Source organism: Adiantum capillus-veneris, chromosome 5, assembly GCF_014529385.1.
Source record: "Adiantum capillus-veneris isolate H3 chromosome 5, ASM1452938v2, whole genome shotgun sequence".
Taxonomy (NCBI): Eukaryota; Viridiplantae; Streptophyta; class Polypodiopsida; order Polypodiales; family Pteridaceae; genus Adiantum; species Adiantum capillus-veneris.
The window spans coordinates 120839440-120857983 of NC_140935.1; the positions used below are offsets into that span (position 1 = coordinate 120839440).

At 45.0% G+C, this 18544-nt stretch overlaps 1 protein-coding gene across 2 annotated transcripts in view; it reads left to right on the forward strand.

The window, feature by feature from the left end:
• Positions 1-354: 354 nt before the first annotated feature.
• The window catches only part of LOC147458006 (5'-3' exonuclease family protein), a 45763-nt gene continuing 27573 nt past the window's right edge, over positions 355-18544 (forward strand). For both annotated transcript variants that reach the window (XM_086512757.1, XM_086512758.1), the window contains exon 1: positions 355-840. In XM_086512757.1, the coding sequence (XP_086368883.1) occupies positions 643-840 (198 nt within the window). In that variant the 5' untranslated portion in view covers positions 355-642. The remainder of the gene's footprint in view (positions 841-18544) is intronic.

Here is an 18544-nt window from a genome sequence, read left to right on the forward strand (position 1 = left end):
GAGCTTTGAAAGAGGCGATGGAGAGCTATGGGCCGAGTGGAGCTTGGACAGAAGATGGAGACACTGGACAACTCTTATACATTAGCCTTCTAGTGCACAAAGGTAATAGAAGTGAGCAATAAACCATCATGATTCATTATTCAACCTACAACAACCTAGACAGTCTTTGATCCTTGTAATGAGTGTCTTTCAAAGCCTATCTCTGTAATGAGTGTTTGCTCTTGCAACCAACCAATCATAAAATTACACATTTTTTAGAAACAACCTCTCCTTTTTCATTAGTTCCACACATCAATGGGCTAGGCCTTAGGCCCTTAGCCCTTAGGGCGGGCCAAAAAGAGGAAGGGGAGTGAGTTGAGACCTGTTGTGCTTTAATAAGGAGACCAGACATCCTCGTCCCCACTCCCGAGTTCTTAAAGTGAACGTTGGCTGTTTTCATGCAGGGGACTTTCTAAAGATAGTAATAATGCACAAGCAGCTAGTCGGACCAGAGTGCCGGGAAGTGTGCTGACTCGCTGAGTGCGCCCACGAAGAAGCCAACGACCTAGTGGTTTGGCCGCTTTGGCGAGTGCCCAAATCATCAACACGGGCAAACGCACACAGACAGAGAGAGAGAGAGAGAGAGAGAGAGAGAGAGAGGAGATGGGGGTGAGCAGAGGATTCTGGGATGTGCTGAAGCCTGTGGCTCGGCATGAGAGCTTGGACTCCCTTCGCGGAAAACTACTGGCCATTGATCTCTCCTTCTGGATGATTCAACTCCTCTCACGTGTAAAACGAGTGCCTCTTCGAAAGCCCCACATCCGTCTCCTGTTCTTCCGTACCATTCACCTCGTTGCTAAGGTCAGTTCATAATTCCATATCATGGGTCCATGTCCCCCTTCTTTTCTCTCAAATTATTTCGGTAATGCTAGTTGAAAAAAAAATTCAAATTGACTGCACTGTATTGTTTTTGTACCCTTACAAATGCGTCTAATTTCTTTATGCAGACTGTCTCCATAAGTTATAATTTCTCAACAATGCTAGTATACTTCACTGGTTCACACATACTTCACTAGTTCAATGCAAGCTTCAAATATTCAATATTATTGCATAATTTATTTTTTTTAACGTGGTCGGCCCTTATTTTTACAAGGTTTCCTTGTACTTAACTTGCCAAGGGAATTTTCTTGGCACTCCCTTTCGGCAGAAAGGGAGGTTAAATGTGAGGGAATTTCAGCCCGTGTACATCGGAGCACCCTTCCAATGTTTGGAAGGTATGTTTTATTTTTCCCTCTTTAATCTACAGTCACTCTTTTGCTTCGTTTCATTCTCTCTCCACGCCTTCTCTTTCTCTCTCTTTCTTCATTCGGAGTGAAAGGCGGTGCCAACGTCTGTCTCGAGACGCCTTGTTGAACTTGCCCTACACAATTTTTTCTTTCCCTTCCAAATTCCGGACTCCTAACTTCAAACTCCATGAGCTTCAAGATTACATAGTTGGGACATTGGAATTTGGAACTTGGATGCCAAAGTCTATATGGACATTATATGCTCCTTATCAATAAAAGTTGAAGCTTCGGCCTCCAAATGGGGCTCACTTCACTTATACAGAAAGGTGGAGATCCATTGTCCCTCTGACAGTGGAGGCTGATCACTCTCGTATCTTCTTGTATAAGATATTAGCCCGCATGATCAATGGCCTTCTCCATGCGGGCTAATATCTTATGCACAGAAGGTCAGGGTCCACGACAAACTGCTGGCAACTCAATGGGCAAACATGAAACTGGGTGGCATCATGGGTGAGCTAGTATGTAAATGCATCAAAGTATCCGAGACACTAGAACGGGGAGAGGCAACCAGATATTTCAAAAACCTCCATAACACACCGGTCCCCTTGCTCTCACAAGTGGGAAGTGATTCGTCAAATCCATTCTAGAGAGAAGGTGCTAGAAAAGTCAATAACAAAGGACTCATGCACTTGACCCACTTTTAGGATGGAGACAATACAAGATGGAAAGAAGAAGATTAGCTGGCTACCGAGTATAATCTCAACGGAACTGAATGACTATTGGTCAATTGAGTCGTCCAAGGTCTTGGCAATGTGCTTATGCCAATTTGTGAGGCTGATCTTGATTGGAGAGCTTGGCACTGCTTGAGGACAAGAACCTCACCAAACCGCAAACAAAGGAAGTCTACTGCAAACTTATGCTCAAATCAAATTGGTTCTCCCCACTCAATAAGCAGTGGCGAAAGCATTGGCGAGAATCCAGAGATGGGCGTCCGTAGCAAGCAACATATGGGACCCTCAGTGGCCCCCATCTATAAAGATCTTCCTACACAAGGTCGTATGGGGAGCTATTCTTACTGGGGTCAAGATATTAACTAGAGGAATAGGCTCTCTCAGGGTGCAAAGCGTCTAGTGAGGATCCCTTTACTAGTTCCAACACTGCCCAGCTACGAGAGGCCGGTTTCAAAGAGATTATTCAAGAAAGCAGGGAAGTGATCATGGCTATAGCTCTCGGTGGTAAGAGGTTGTGTAGTTTCTGAAACGTGTGTGTGACCCCTTAAGGTACCTAATGTGCTTGAGGATAATTGTACGTTTCTTTTTGGGTTAATATAATACATCCACTCACAATCGAGTATGGCAGAAAAAAAAGAAACAAGATATTAATTGTCACAAATAAGTGATGCGGCATGAAGATAAAAGAGGATCAGGGATTTCATTCAAAACCTAACCGTTGACCAACTTATGGAGCACCAATCGAAGGGTTTAAACTTTAGACCCTATTTGATTTCGGCGCAAGACTGATGATTTGGTAGGCTAACCTCAAAAATGTGGAACCTAGTGTTGACCATGGCAACTGTACGACATACCCGAAAAACGCGGATAAGTGCTAACGTGGTAGCAACTGTATGGACATGCAGATTTGCGTTGGTTCTTGGGTTAATGCTTTTGGGGGATCAATGCTTTTAGATGTGAAGCTTTAAAGCTTTTGGGCATCCCTTGTATTGTTAATAAGCACCCTTGGGGCCACTCTACGAGAGCATCGGGACACAGACTCTTGGAGAGTTGGACCCTTGGGAGTTGTATCTTTTCGATCGGCAAGCAATAAAGAAATACCGGTGTTAGGAGTTTTTTGGAAGAAGTGATTGCATATATGTATATACACATGCATGGTGCATCGAATAAAGGATTGCCCATTTTCTAGAGCCAGGTGGTTGCGTGGGGCCCACATGTGTACAGGTAGGACAACGTGTACATAGTACATCGATTTTCATTATCACCAGTACCAGTGTGTTTTTTCTATAATAATGAGGAGTTGATAGCGCGTAAAACTTCTTGAGGAAGCTATCCGCGGGTCGACGACATGAGGTAAGCAGGTGCGTCAGATGGCATCCAGTGGCGTCAAGAGGTTGAATGGGGTCAATACTTGCATGTGGATAAGTACGGACACAACCTGGGTGTTTTTTTGTGATAATTATGCAAAAAGGTCGTCATGAGGTCTATATTTGGGGGCCACTTCACGTGTTTGCGGAATGCATTATTTTGGAAAAAGTTGAGTGCCAGGTGTGCGGATGGATGTACAAGAGTGACAAAAATGCACTGCGTGGCCAGTTTTTGGCTTGTTCGGGGTCCGTTTGAGGTCAATCAAAAGGCCAAAGGTGCCCAAGGGATAAAGTGAAGTGTTGACACTGAAAAACCGGAGAGAAGACCAGAAAAAACGTAAAGAGAGGAGGAGGAACAGCCGCAATTGAGTTTTTGCTGTTTTTGGAGCTTGTTTTGGCCATAAACTGCTCATCCGAGGTTGGATTTGAGCGCTTTGATATTGTAGACTGGGGTTTTGTGCCGTTCCGGACGCAATGGCGCTGTCCATTTTGCCAAATTCCTCACTGTTTTTCTGTTGTTTTGGTTGTGTAAGTTTCTCCTGTGAGCGAAGCCTCTGCTCCATTTTGTGATTGTATCTGGCATATTTCATCCATATCGTGTGAGCTATTTGTCCCATTGGTGTTGGCCAAAGCTCAATTGTATCTAATCATCAGAAATCTTCCTCTTTTGAGTTGAGTTTTTTGGGTGTGTGTGTGTAGCTCTGTGTTGAGTGGGCAAACGGACAGTCTCTCCTCTCACTCCATCAGTGTGTTCCCTGTCTCGGCCAGGTGGGTTGTGTAAGCCGAGTGGTGCCCCATAGTGTGTGTGTATCATCGCAAGAGTGTGTGTCGGGTCATTATAGAGGCGTTGCGTGTTTCTATCCCGCTCGCATTCTTTTGGTGTCTCCACAAAGGATCTTTTTCGAGTACCTTCAGCTTCGGGATTACAGGTTGCAGATTACAGATTACAGGTTACAGGTACATGTGATTCACACAGGTACAAGTAGTTGGAGTAGAGTGATATATTGGCAAGTGGAAGTCACTTGCAGTTGCCGTGGGTATGTATCATTTGGTACTTGTTTGAGCGCATTGTCTTGTATTGTACGTTACTTGTGGATACTGTCATTGTACGCCTTTGTGGAGCCATACTTGGTTTTATTTGGCAGTCCCAGCCATTTCTGAGACTTGACTATACGAGATTTGTATAAGCTTTCGTGAGAGGGTCGATAGCGTGAGGTTTTATTGAGCTAGGGGATTCTCAAATGTGAGATCCTTTCGGTGATATAGGTAGCTGGAGCACCCTTTTCGTGACCTCGCCATATGCTATATACTAGTGATTCCTACTTGATGCTCGGGTTTTATTGTTGGCAGGTTATGCATACATATACTGTCACCAGCGTGTGACTACTATCTATCCTTTTTGTTGATTTCTTTCTTATTATCTATTTACTTTCACTTTTTGGAAACACCCCTCCGGAAATCTAACTGCCCTGCATTTGCATAGCTAGTGTGGAACTGTCCAGAGGGAGTCCAGGCCTGAGGGCAAGAGAGCACTAAGGTTGGACAAGGACTATGGTTAGCCAAGTGGGGTCATTGACTAGCCAAAGTGGAATCCTTTGCTACAGAGGCTACATTTCAGTTCTGGATGTGGCCGCAGTGTACAAAGAGGGTCGGATGACCTAGAAAGATACAATGGCAGCATCTCCTAAAATGTAGGGAACTGCTATTTTGGGACCTGAAAATGTCTTCGCGTCATTACGTGCAGTTTGACATGGGGATCATTTTGTTACTCTGTGGCCAAGTCAACAGAGGTTGCAGGTGAGATATTTTTAGACCCGAGGGTCTAAAGCGGGAAAATGCACAAATGAGTGACACTTGGCACTCTGAGGCCAGTTTACTACTTATAGAGAAGGCAAAAACGTGATTTATAGCTGGGAGGCTCATTTTGCAAGTCTCTGTCACAGGTTAAGAGCTATGGAGTGCTTGCTTTCCCTCTTATGCATAGTGCGGTGCCAGGAGTGATGCCCTGCACGCTACGCACTGCCCTCTCTCTCCCCTTTGGCAGTATGTTATGCCCCTCTAGTGGGCTCTTCATTTGACCAATGTACAGTTGTGTGGGTTCATGCGCGATTGCCGAGGCAAGAGCCTCTTGCACAGGTACTGGATTAGCTAGCGGCTAATCCCCCCGCAGGTACAGGTGAATTCGGAGAGGTTTCACGCCAGAAATCTCGTCCGATTCAAAGGGCAAGTAGCCCTACAGGTGCGGGAGCTCGAGGACTTGCTACGGATGCGACCGGCACGCGAAACGGAGCCCGAAACAGTGAATTACAGCCTGCTGTGTATTTTTGTAGGTTTAGGGTTTTGGCCCTAAACGGACCCTAATACCCCCAGGAGGTTCGGGGACGCAAGGGGACCGCTGTACAGGTGATCTGGCGCATTTTCAGGGCTGAAAACAGAGAATTCAGCGTGCTGCAGATTCTCTCCAGGTTTTGCAAAGTGCCCGTATGCGTCGGGAAAGTCATTCAATGCGTGGGAATACTGACTGTGAAGGGTTCTAGTACAGTTATGTTGTCGAAATCGGGCTGGAACAGTGGAAATTCAGCCGAGTTTGTGCGGGGCAGCTTGTAGGAACCACAACGTTTATTCCCTCTTTTGAACAATAAAGAAATACCGAAAGGGGCGCCTAAGTTAGGGGCCAATCTGGTGTCTGTCTACTCATACAGGTGCAATCTAGCAGCCTGTATCCCTCTCCCCTTTGTTGTGTCTTGAAAGTACAAGTAAAATAGACGACTAATAATGGGTGAAAGCTAAATCAAGGTTCAAAGTAAAGTCTACCGCCCTTTTTGGATTGAACAGGCCGGTTTCATGGTTCCATCGACGGGATTAAATCACTTTTTCCCATAGAAGTGAGCCTTGGTCAGTTTTGGGCTTGAAGACACAGGGGATCATAGACTAGACACAGGGAATTGCAATTATGGTTGACAGACCAGATGATGTGACTGAAGAGGTTTTCTCTTCACAGGGTCAACAGACACATGAAGTGGGTGAGTCCTCAAGACCACCACAGACTGATGATGATATATTCAGGACCCAGTTGGCTACTGCTGTGGCTATGTTTACACAAGTAATGCAGAATCCGAGGTTTTTAGCCTTTCTGCAACCTCCTGTTCCGTCTCAGCAAGTTGGGTCTCTGGATCATATTCAAAAGCCTGTTAAGGCTCGAGCACAGGTGATTCATACCGCACAGTCAATGGAAACACCTGTACACTTGACGGAGAACATGCAGTCTCCACAACCTGTGCCTAAGGTGCAAGAACAGGTGGCTGAGATGCCAGTCTTTCAAGCTGTACCAGTTCAGCCCGCCACCTTTCAGCAGCCTATAGCTGGTTCTAATGGGCAGGGAAGCAACTTACAGGCTATGCAACAGGTCTTCCCACCACCTTCAGTACACCCTGGCTATTTTGGAGGTGGATCCGTATTCCAGAGCATGGTTGGTCATGCACCTGGAAATCAGTTTTACACGCCAGGAACAGTGTTTGGCGGTGCTCAAACGATGATGCCTAACCCCATGTACAGTGTCATGGGTATGCAACCGGGGTTGTAGAGCACTCAGGGCCAATTTGGGATGCCACAGGCAAATTTTGGTATGGCTGGAATTACAAATCAGCAGCCAAATATGGCATTTCCAGGTCAAGTTAATAGCGGCCAAGGAACACAGATGAACCCTAATAGTGTTCCCATGTTTCAGTCACTTCCATATGACAATTTAACGCCGTTGGAGAGGCCAACTCCGTACAAAGAAGGTGGCAAAGGTGTGTCATTCACGACCTTTACAGGGTTTGATGACAAGAAGAAGGCTCTCTCATTCCTCCAGCAGTTTGACAAAGCCTATGCAGGGGAAAACTTTACAGAGGCTTCAAAGGTCCGCAAGGCAGCCACTTTCTTGACAGGGAATGCGAGACAATGGTGGACAACTTTATTGCTTCAAGGGCAAGCTCCGTCCACATGGATTTACTTCAAGCAGATTTTTGCAGCAGCATGGTTATCTGATGACTTTGAAGCAGATGTCATGACAGAATGGCACCAGCTAAATGCTGCCACTTGCAGAAATCTGGATGATTACAATCGGAAGTTTTGGAAAGCTCTACCTCCAGTAACTTCCTATAGGTGTGTGCCATTGACAGAACAGATTGAAAAATACTGTTGTGGCCTACCCAAAGGATTGAGAAAATACTGCACGAAGACCAAAGTCACTACTTTGACGCAGCTCATCGAGGTAGCAAACACTGGCAATGGTTTGCTCAAGGGAGAAGATTGTGATGAATCAAATTTATCTGTGCTTGATAAAGAAAGGTCAATGTTTTTACAACAATATAGTGATTGCTTTTCCGATTCATTACCGTCTCAATTACCGCCAGAGAGACCCGAGGACCATGCGATAGATTTGGTGCCAGGCAGTAGCCCACCAAATAAGCCTCCGTACAGGGTTAGTGCGGCTCAGCAGAAAGAGATAATGGGCCAAGTACAGGAGTTGTTAGAAAAGGGGCTGATTCAGACCAGTTCATCTCCATTCTGTTCTCCAGTGTTGTTGGTGCAGAAAAAGGATGGCTCATGGCGTATGTGCATCGACTACCGTGCACTGAACAAGAATACCATCAAGAATAGGTTCCCTATACCTAGAATTGATGATATTATGGACAAATTAGGAGCAGCTATGTTTAGCAGGATAGATCTAAAGAGTGGGTACCATCAGATCCACATTAGATCAGAGGATGTGCACAAGACTGCTTTTAGAACGACGTTTGGCCTTTACGAATTTTTAGTGATGCCCTTTGGTCTCACAAATGCTCCTGCTACGTTCAATAGGATGATGGACAGAATTTTCCGTCCACACCAGCAGTTTGTTGGTACATTCTTTGATGACATGATAGTCTACTCAAAGAATGAAGAGGAGCATAGGCATCACTTGGCCATTGTGTTCAAAGAGCTACGCAGTCATAGGTTGCTCATCAATGCAAAGAAAAGTGAGTTTTTTCTGTAAGAGATTCACTTTCTGGGACACATTGTCTCAAAGGATGGTGTCAGAATGGATCCTGCAAAAGTTGAAGCGATCAAGTCATGGCCAAATTTGAAGACGGTGCATGATGTCAGAAGCTTTTTGGGACTATGCTCCTATTACAGAAGGTTTATCCGAAATTTCGCTGAGATTGCTTCACCTTTACATGCTCTTCAAAAGAAGGCAGTCACTTTTAGATGGACACAGAAAGAGATTTCAGCTTTTAATCTCTTAAAGGAAAAGATGACTTCAGATCCAGTCATTGTGTTGCCAGATCTTAGGAAGTCATTTGTGGTCCAGTGTGATGCCTGCGGTAGTAGCATTGGTGCAGTGCTAATGCAAGATGGCAGGGTAGTAGCCTATGAGAGCAGAATTTTGCAAGGGCCAGAGATTACCATGCAGGTCTATGAGAAAGAGTTACTGGCTGTGATTCATGCGCTCTTAAGTTGGAAACACTACCTGCTAGGTGCAGATTTCGTTGTCCAAACGGACCATCAGACCTTGCGGTACTTCTTGACACAGACAAAGTTATCTGAGAAGCATATGCGATGGGCAAATATCTTGTCCATGTTCCATTTTCAGATTGTGCATGTGGAAGGAAAGAAGAACGTTGTGGCTGATGCCTTGTCAAGGAAGCCACAAATTTCAGCTGTGTCAATTCCTTATCATCATGAACTTGATGATATGAGAGAACAGTATGAAAATGATGAAGATTTTGCAAGGGTCTTCGAGCAACTAATGGATGGACAACGTCATGAACACTATCTTCTTAAAGACGGGTTCATGATGATGCATGGCAGATTGTGTGTCACAAAGCCATTGCGACGCAAAGTTATGGAAGAGAGTCATGTCCCACCGTATGCAGGGCATCGTGGTATCGATGCTACAGTTAAAGCGGTTGAGACATTCTTCTATTGGCCTATATTGAGAAGGGATGTGGATGCCTTTGTGCGAGAATGCCTAATATGCCAAAAGGTCAAGTTTGACAGGCAAAAGGCACCAGGGTTATTGCAACCACTACCTATTCCAGATAAACCATGGGAAAGTATTGCTATGGATTTTATCTTTGATCTTCCGAGAACGCAGACAGGAAACGATGGTATTTGGACCATTATTTGCAGATTCAGCAAACAGGCTCATTTTATTCCTGTCAGGAAGAAGATAAAGCCAGATCAGATGGCACGCTTGTTTATGAGCAATATTTTCAAGTATCATGGCATGCCACAGTCGATTGTTAGCGACCGTGATCCACGCATGACAAGTTTGTTCTGGAGAGGCTTGTTTGAGAATATGGGCACCACGCTCAAATTCTCTTCGTCATTTCATCCTCGAACAGATGGGCAGTCAGAAGAGGCAAATTCTACTGTCCTAGATCTGCTGAAGTGCTATGTGTCAGAGCATAAAGGAAAGTGGGAGTAGTATTTGCCATTGGTGGAGTATGCATACAATAATACAGTGCATTCATCAACTGGCAAGGCACCTTTTGAGATAGTTGAAGGTGGCAAGAAAGTTCCTCCAATACTGCATACAAAGCACAAGATATTTGAAGCAGATAAGTATGTTCAGGACATGGATGAAATGTACAAGAAGGTCAAAGTGGCCTTAGAAAGGACTCAGGCAAAACAAAAGAAAGCAGCTGATCGTCACCGTCGTGAAGTGGTATATTCACTTGGTGATTGGGTGCTTTTACGCTTTGAAAAAGCAAGGTTAAAGAAGATGAAGGGCAAGGAAAGACTGTTTCCAAAGCTCAGCATGCGTTACTATGGGCCTTTTCAAGTATGCGACATAATCAGTGATGTTGCATATAGGCTGAAATTGCCTGACAGTTGGAAGATTCACAATGCGTTTCATGTGAGTCTTCTCAGACCCTATGTGGGTGATGTGCCAGAAGATATGCCAACTGAAGATCAGCCGGAAGTCGAGGAACTTGACGAGATCTTGGTCCCGGAACAGATTTTGGGACACAAAGAAAGGAAAGTGAAAGGCAAGGTTGCTAGGCGTTACTTGGTAAAGTTCAGAAACTATCCACCAATGGATGCTAAGTGGATGGAAGAAGGTGAACTTGCAGAGTCACCAACTGTGTTATCACTTTACCTTGAAGCCTTCGATTTGCAACCTACCTTGACCCCTTGAGTTTCAAAGCTACATGGATTGTCAGTGTGACAATGGCTTCTGAAACAAATGATGTACATGGTATTTAAAGTGAGCTCAAATCAAATACCTGTTACATGAATGTTAGAGCTGTACAGGTTGTCAGTTTGGCAATTGCTCTTATGGAATGTCCAAAAGTTTGATTAGTGCTATAGAAGTGAGTATTTCTTGTCAGTTTGTCAAGGATACAGTGATTGCTTCTATTGAAGAGTACATGTGTAACTGCATTCTTAAACTGTCGGTTTGGGTATGCTCGAAAGTGTTACGGGATCCAACGTGTACTATAAGACAGTGGCAAAATGTGCAGCTACCATTTTGTCATTGGAAAGTTAGTGACTCAAAGCAATGGCAGAGTGCGAAGCTACCACTATGTCATTGAGACAGGGTTCACATGCAAGCAATACATGAGTCGACGAGGTGTTGAATACACCAGGGTTGACAATGAGCATGTATGTGTCGTATATGTGTCGACAGGTGTTGAATACATCAGTGTTGACAGTAAGCATGTATGACATAGATGCAAACGAGGACGTTTGAGATTTCAAGAGGGGGGTATGTCACCAGCGTGTGACTACTATCTATCCTTTTTGTTGATTTCTTTCTTATTATCTATTTACTTTCACTTTTTGGAAACACCCCTCCGGAAATCTAACTGCCCTGCATTTGCATAGCTAGTGTGGAACTGTCCAGAGGGAGTCCAGGCCTGAGGGCAAGAGAGCACTAAGGTTGGACAAGGACTATGGTTAGCCAAGTGGGGTCATTGACTAGCCAAAGTGGAATCCTTTGCTACAGAGGCTACATTTCAGTTCTGGATGTGGCCGCAGTGTACAAAGAGGGTCGGATGACCTAGAAAGATACAATGGCAGCATCTCCTAAAATGTAGGGAACTGCTATTTTGGGACCTGAAAATGTCTTCGCGTCATTACGTGCAGTTTGACATGGGGATCATTTTGTTACTCTGTGGCCAAGTCAACAGAGGTTGCAGGTGAGATATTTTTAGACCCGAGGGTCTAAAGCGGGAAAATGCACAAATGAGTGACACTTGGCACTCTGAGGCCAGTTTACTACTTATAGAGAAGGCAAAAACGTGATTTATAGCTGGGAGGCTCATTTTGCAAGTCTCTGTCACAGGTTAAGAGCTATGGAGTGCTTGCTTTCCCTCTTATGCACAGTGCGGTGCCAGGAGTGATGCCCTACACGCTACGCACTGCCCTCTCTCTCCCCTTTGGCAGTATGTTATGCCCCTCTAGTGGGCTCTTCATTTGACCAATGTACAGTTGTGTGGGTTCATGCGCGATTGCCGAGGCAAGAGCCTCTTGCACAGGTACTGGATTAGCTAGCGGCTAATCCCCCCGCAGGTACAGGTGAATTCGGAGAGGTTTCACGCCAGAAATCTCGTCCGATTCAAAGGGCAAGTAGCCCTACAGGTGCGGGAGCTCGAGGACTTGCTACGGATGCGACCGGCACGCGAAACGGAGCCCGAAACAGTGAATTACAGCCTGCTGTGTATTTTTGCAGGTTTAGGGTTTTGGCCCTAAACGGACCCTAATACCCCCAGGAGGTTCGGGGACGCAAGGGGACCGCTGTACAGGTGATCTGGCGCATTTTCAGGGCTGAAAACAGAGAATTCAGCGTGCTGCAGATTCTCGCCAGGTTTTGCAAAGTGCCCGTATGCGTCGGGAAAGTCATTCAATGCGTGGGAATACTGACTGTGAAGGGTTCTAGTATAGTTATGCTGCCGAAATCGGGCTGGAACAGTGGAAATTCAGCCGAGTTTGTGCGGGGCAGCTTGTAGGAACCACAACGTTTATTCCCTCTTTTGAACAATAAAGAAATACCGAAAGGGGCGCCTAAGTTAGGGGCCAATCTGGTGTCTGTCTACTCATACAGGTGCAATCTAGCAGCCTGTATCCCTCTCCCCTTTGTTGTGTCTTGAAAGTACAGGTAAAATAGACGACTAATAATGGGTGAAAGCTAAATCAAGGTTTAAAGTAAAGTCTACCGCCCTTTTTGGATTGAACAGGCCGGTTTCATATACAGTCTATATTTTGGGTTCTTACTGCTCTACTTATGGGGAAACTCTATCAAAATTTTTTCAAGTTGTGATGGCTGGTTTTTGGGTCTTTTGAGCCATTTATGTTGTTATGCTGTTGAGATTCTGGCAAAATCAGAGGATAAGTAAGGTGTGCCTTCTTGGGAGCTGCATGGTTGGCTTTAATGGATGATCAAAACGGACCTCAGTTCACTTCTTTTCATTTTGCACAAAGAATCAAATAAATGTTAACATGTCCAGGAAGATTTTTTTCGAGCGGCGCATAGTCTTTATGTTCGAGCCAAGAAGATTAAGAGAGATACTGGAATCCCCTTTGCCTGTTATAATTCCGATGATTAACTATGAAAACTCATTTGATGTGCATGTTTGTCCTTATCTAAAGACGAGCTTCATTGAAGTTTCTGGGAATTGAGTGAGTAAAAAGTTTGGGTTCTTGCACGTCTGTTAGAAGGGGTTCTCAAAGCATCAAAACTTAGGTAGCCATGGCTTTCTCTTATCCGGAGTTTCATGGAAGAAGTGATGAAGATATGGAAGACTTTTTGGAAAAGATGGAGGTTGCCTTCATTAGCAATTAGATTCACGATCCTGCACAGATGTTACGTCTTCTCCAAATCTGTTTGAAGAGTGATGCACGAGTTTGGTCCAAAGCATTTAAAGAGGAGTTGCGTGCGGCGGATCCACCTGTGAGACTAAGTTGGGACAATCTAAGGCATGGATTGGAAGTGGAATTTGTGAAGACAGAAGATCTTGACAAAGTGTGGCAAGAAGTACAGGGTTTGGTGCAAAGGGAAGGTGAGCCAGTAGATGCATACATACGTAAGCTTTCAATGGCATGGGAGCGGATGTGCAAGGCCTTAGCACCACAGGTACCCCCACTTGACATGAAGAAGAAGGACAAGTTCTTGGCTGGTCTTTGGGAGAATATACGTTGGAGAGTGGAGCTAAAGAAGCTTAGGACAATGAAGATGCACTATAGGTAGCGAGGAACAAAGAGTGGAGGCTGAGAAGAATGAGTCAGCTAGGAGTAGAGTCTTTGCCCATGAGGTTTGAATTTCAACCTATGGATTCTTTGCAAGGTCGCATGCCAAGGGTTCATCATGAACCAGTGGTTTCTGTTACTCCGCAAGTTATGCCAACAATGGTCACTACAGCAGTGCAAGATGATGGGCTAAGGCAAGACATGAGGCAAGTGGTAGATTTAATGAAGAATCTCAGCCTAAACATGCTAGGTAACGTGGGAAATAATCGAGGTCGGGGGAGGTTTGCAAATCAGCCAGGAGGTGAAGAAAGACCTAGGAATGGTGTTGGACAAAGCAATGGTAGAGTCTGGAGGCAGACGTCCACGTGTTATAATTGCGGAGAGTTTGGCCACATCACTCCACAATGTGATAAGCCACCAAGGATGGGGGAAGACATGTATCCATTGCCAAGACAGGTGCTAACTAGGTCAAATGATTATGGCATCGAAATGAAGGGAGGAGAAGGAACCAGTGGATTAACCCAGGAGGAAAAGGGAAAGATAAAAGTGATAAGTGTAATCACCTTGGAGAAGGCAGCAAAGCTGGAGGATACATTAGTGATGCCTATTGGGAAGAGGACCTCACAGGATAAGGAAGGAAGAAGTGCCCCAGGTCCTAGCAAGAAGAAGAGAAAGAGCCATGAAGGCGAGGATGTCAAGGCCAAGAGGAAAAGAAGGGCTCGTCGCAAGTTTCATGTTTCAGATTTTCCACTAGGGGATGGGCAATTAAGCTATGACTTGAAGGAGGATCTGACAAGCAGAAAATCATATGTTACTTTTGGGCAGCTTATAGAGATGGTGCCTAAGCTAAAGCGACAGTGGAAGAGGATGGTTAACCCAATGGAGAAAGAACCAGAGAGAGGTTCAGTGAAGGTCTTGGCGATGGATGAGTTACCAGACATTTGTGTAGATGTGTGGCACAAAAGAAAAAATCTGGGACAAGGTTATGCTGACGGTGGAGTTCAAATATGTGTCATAGCACATTCATGCTTTGAGAAGATGGGTTTTACAATGACTGGGGTGTCAGGCTTTCGGATCAGGTTGGCAAACCATCAAAAAGTAAAATGTTTGGGTGTTGTAGAGAGCTTAGAAGTGGAGGTGTATGATGCAAAGGCGGTGGTTGATTTTCATGTGATGCCAGCGGGGTTGGGAGCATATTCTATTATACTAGGGAGACCATAGTTACGTGCAGTGGGAGCTGTTCAAGATTGGAGACGTGGTACGATTAGCCTCTATGGAAAGACAAGTGCCAAGAAGCTATATAATATGGACACAAGGAAAGTATTGGAGGAGCTTTATGAAGATGAGGAAGAGTCTAGTAATGAGGACTATTCCACAATGATTGACAAGGACAGTGATAGTACTACCAACAGTGATGAGGATGTTGATGTTGCATTTCTTCTGATGGAGAAAGAAATCCATGAGTCTGATTTAGTTGCATTTGCAAATGAGATTGAAGATGAAAGTGAAGGGCCTTATGAAGTGATTGAAGGGCTGATGCAAACCAAGGTCGAATTGTCAAAGAAGAAGGAATTGATGACACAAATGATCAGTGGAAACCTCTCAGCTATGGAGAAGGAGATATATTTGCACATGCTGGCTAGTTTTTCTGATTTGTTCATTACTTCATATGAAGAGATTAGAGGGTTCAAAGGAGAAGAGATGCGTATAGAGCTGAAAGAAGGTGCTAAGCCAGTGCGACAAAGGCTAAGAAGGATGGGTCAAGAGCAAATGGAATCCTTGCGAGAAGAGGTGGACAAGTTATTGCAGGCAGGGTTCATAGTCCGAGTGGAGACCACAAAATGGGTGAGTCCAGTAGTAGTCAGCCCAAAGAAGGATGGAAAGTGGAGGCTTTCTGTAGATTTTAAACCCTTAAACGCAGCCACCAAGAAGAACCCATACCCTCTTCCATTCATTGATATGATCTTGGATTTAGTGGCAGGTTATGAGAGGTATAGTGTGTGTGATGGTTTTTCAAGCTATTCAATTGAAGATTGCTCTTAAAGACCGAACAAAGACAACTTTCATTACGCCATGTGGTTGTTATTGTTACACGGTATTGCCATTTGGGTTAACAAATGGACCATCTTTCTATCAAGAGAGAGCAAATTGGGTATTGGCACCATTTATTGGTAGTTGTGTTAAAGCTTCTATGGACGACTTCTGTGTCTACAGCAGTAGGGCTGAACACCATGAGAAGCTGCAGATGGTATTGGCTCGATATGATGAATGTGGAGGACAACTAAATCCAAAGAAATGTCATCTAGCACAGCCAAGGGTGAAGTTATTGGGCCATATGGTGTCAGAAAATGGCATTGAGGCTGATCCGACAAGGTTAAGTCTATTATTCTTCTTCCATCACCTATGAGTACGAAACAATTGGCAACCTTTATACACAAAGTGAAGTACATGGCGCGGTTTATTCCATCGTCTTCACATCTACTTTATCCATTACAAGTAGCAAAGCATGATCCATTGCAATGGGATGACAAGTGTGAAGAAGTGTTTCAAGAGGTGAAAGAGGTGTAGGGGGGTTGTCAGCCATGCAGGCTCCTAATTGGAAGCAAGCGTTTTATGTAAATCCATCAGTAGGGGATGATGCCATTGGAGCCATGCTATTGCAAAAGGGGAACGACAGCCATTATATGAGGCCAGTGTATTGTGCAAGCCGAGTGAACTTGGTAGCAGAAAGAAAATTATTGGAAGTAGAGCTAGTGATGGCCAATGTAATATTTGCTTGTCGACGATTTCGTCATTACTTGCTACCATGACCTTTTGTTTTCTTAACGAGTTACGTCTTTTTGCACAGTTAATTAATGGCACTAACATGTCAAATTGTCACGTGACACATCCCAACCCTATGTGTCCATGAACAAGCTACACCATAGCGGGGTTCCCGTCAGTTCAGTCAGTCTAGATTAGCAGTGATCTGGCACTTTTGTGAGTCTATTCGTAGACCGTGCATGCCCAATCACTTAGCATAGATGCATATCCTCCGGTTGCACACAGCAGGATCATCGGAATTCCCATCAGAATCCATTAGCATCAGTTAGGGGAATTTTTCGGTGCATTTAGCCTATTTTCCTATTTTTGGGTATTTTCACTTATTATTTTTAAGTGACTTTCTAACAAAAGTAGGTAGGGCAATATATAAGCAAACCCAAGTTAGCACTTTTTGGCAGAAGAGGCAGCAGGAGCTTCCCGCTCAACAGGCAACTTCTCAGCAGTACCCCCCAAAGACCTCTAGCGTTTTCTGTTCCCAGTAGTAAAACTCCACCCCTGGCGTTTTTCCTCACTGGCAGTCCTCGCCCTCACCCTCAACACCCTAGCGTTAAAGCAGATTGTGGATCCATCGCCAGAATTCATGAGCATTAGCGTTTTTGCTAATTCAGCCCATTAGCGTTTTTGTCCCCAACAGGCAGCGTTTTTGGCAAGAGGCAGAACCAGCCAGCGTTTTTGTTTTCAGCCTTCAACCACATCAGATCCACGCAGATTTCAGCCTATGACACAGTAGCAGATCAGCCCCTAGTCAGTTGCAGATGTTCCCCCATTTTCAGCCATACAAACGCAGCCAAAACAGTCATTTTCAGCCACCGAAACAGTCCCGAAAATCAACGATTAGAAGATCTCAGATTTCAGCCATCAAGTCGCCGTCGTCACCACCGTCGTCGTCATCGGCATAGTCCCATTGCATCAGTCCATTGCATTCGCATTGTACACCTTTGTGCAATCAAAGTAGACCACTCTCGCCGACGAGAGTGGGACCTTCGGAGGAGGGTTTTACAACCTCTTGGGTGTCGTATCTCTTCTCTCTCCTTCTCTCAGTCTCATTCACTTGCACGCACAATATCCACTCACTTGTTCGTGATCATAGCACTCTTCATATGACGGAAAGCTCTCTTTCCCTAAGAACTAAAAGGAACCTTGAGCAATAAAGATCACTAATCTTCAGAAAATACAACATTCATTCCGCTGCACCTTACATTGGTATCAGAGCTTTGGAAGTGTTTTGCATTACTCAAGGAAAGAACCACAAAAACCACAAGAATTTTTTTTGCTTGTTGCGATCGCACGAACCCAAGTTTACTTGGGCGTGGCGATTCCTAATCGTGTTTTGTTGAAGAGTGACAGGAATCCCAAGAAAGAAGGGCTTGTCCAGCCTCCCCTTGTGTCTCTTTTCACTCATTGAGAGCGGACCGTGCACTTAGCGGCCGGCCAATCGACGTGAGGTGGGAAAAAGCAACCTTGGTGTGAGTGCAAGGCCGCCTAGGGATGCGCCCGCAGAAAAGGGTAGAACTCGGGTGAAGAGAAGATCCTTCTCAATGCGATTTGCAAGCGAAAGAAAACCTTAAGAACCCCAAGAACCCAAGACCCTCAAGACTCAAGAACCTCAAGAACCCAAGATTCTCACGAATCAAGGACCTCAAGAACCTCAAGACCCTCAAGACCCAAGTTCCTCGCGAGCTTAAGACCCCAAGACTATAGTGCATGGTCGTCACCCGAAGCGGAATGGATACTTCGCATAAGGTGATGAGCATGAGAGAGGCGACGAAGACTCGTCCCCACCCGGAGATGATCTCTTCAACCCTCCCCCTTCGCCATCTACGCCAAACCCTATGGAGGCAGTGGTCAAGCAGATGATGGCCATGATGGATAGACAAGAAGCAAATCGCCTTGCTCTTGCCGCAAAACAAGAAGAAAATCGACTTGCTTTCGAACGCGAGCGCGATGAACGAGAAGCTCAAAGGGAGATTCGTCATTAAGAATTTATTTCCCACATTCTAGCTTCGAAGACCGAATCACCCAAAGATCGTGGAAGTTCGTCAAGTGGCGCAAGCCACGATGCGGATTCCAACCATCCAGTTACAAAAAAGTTGATTTTCAGTAAGTATGACGGTAAGATGGATGCTACAGTTATTCATTC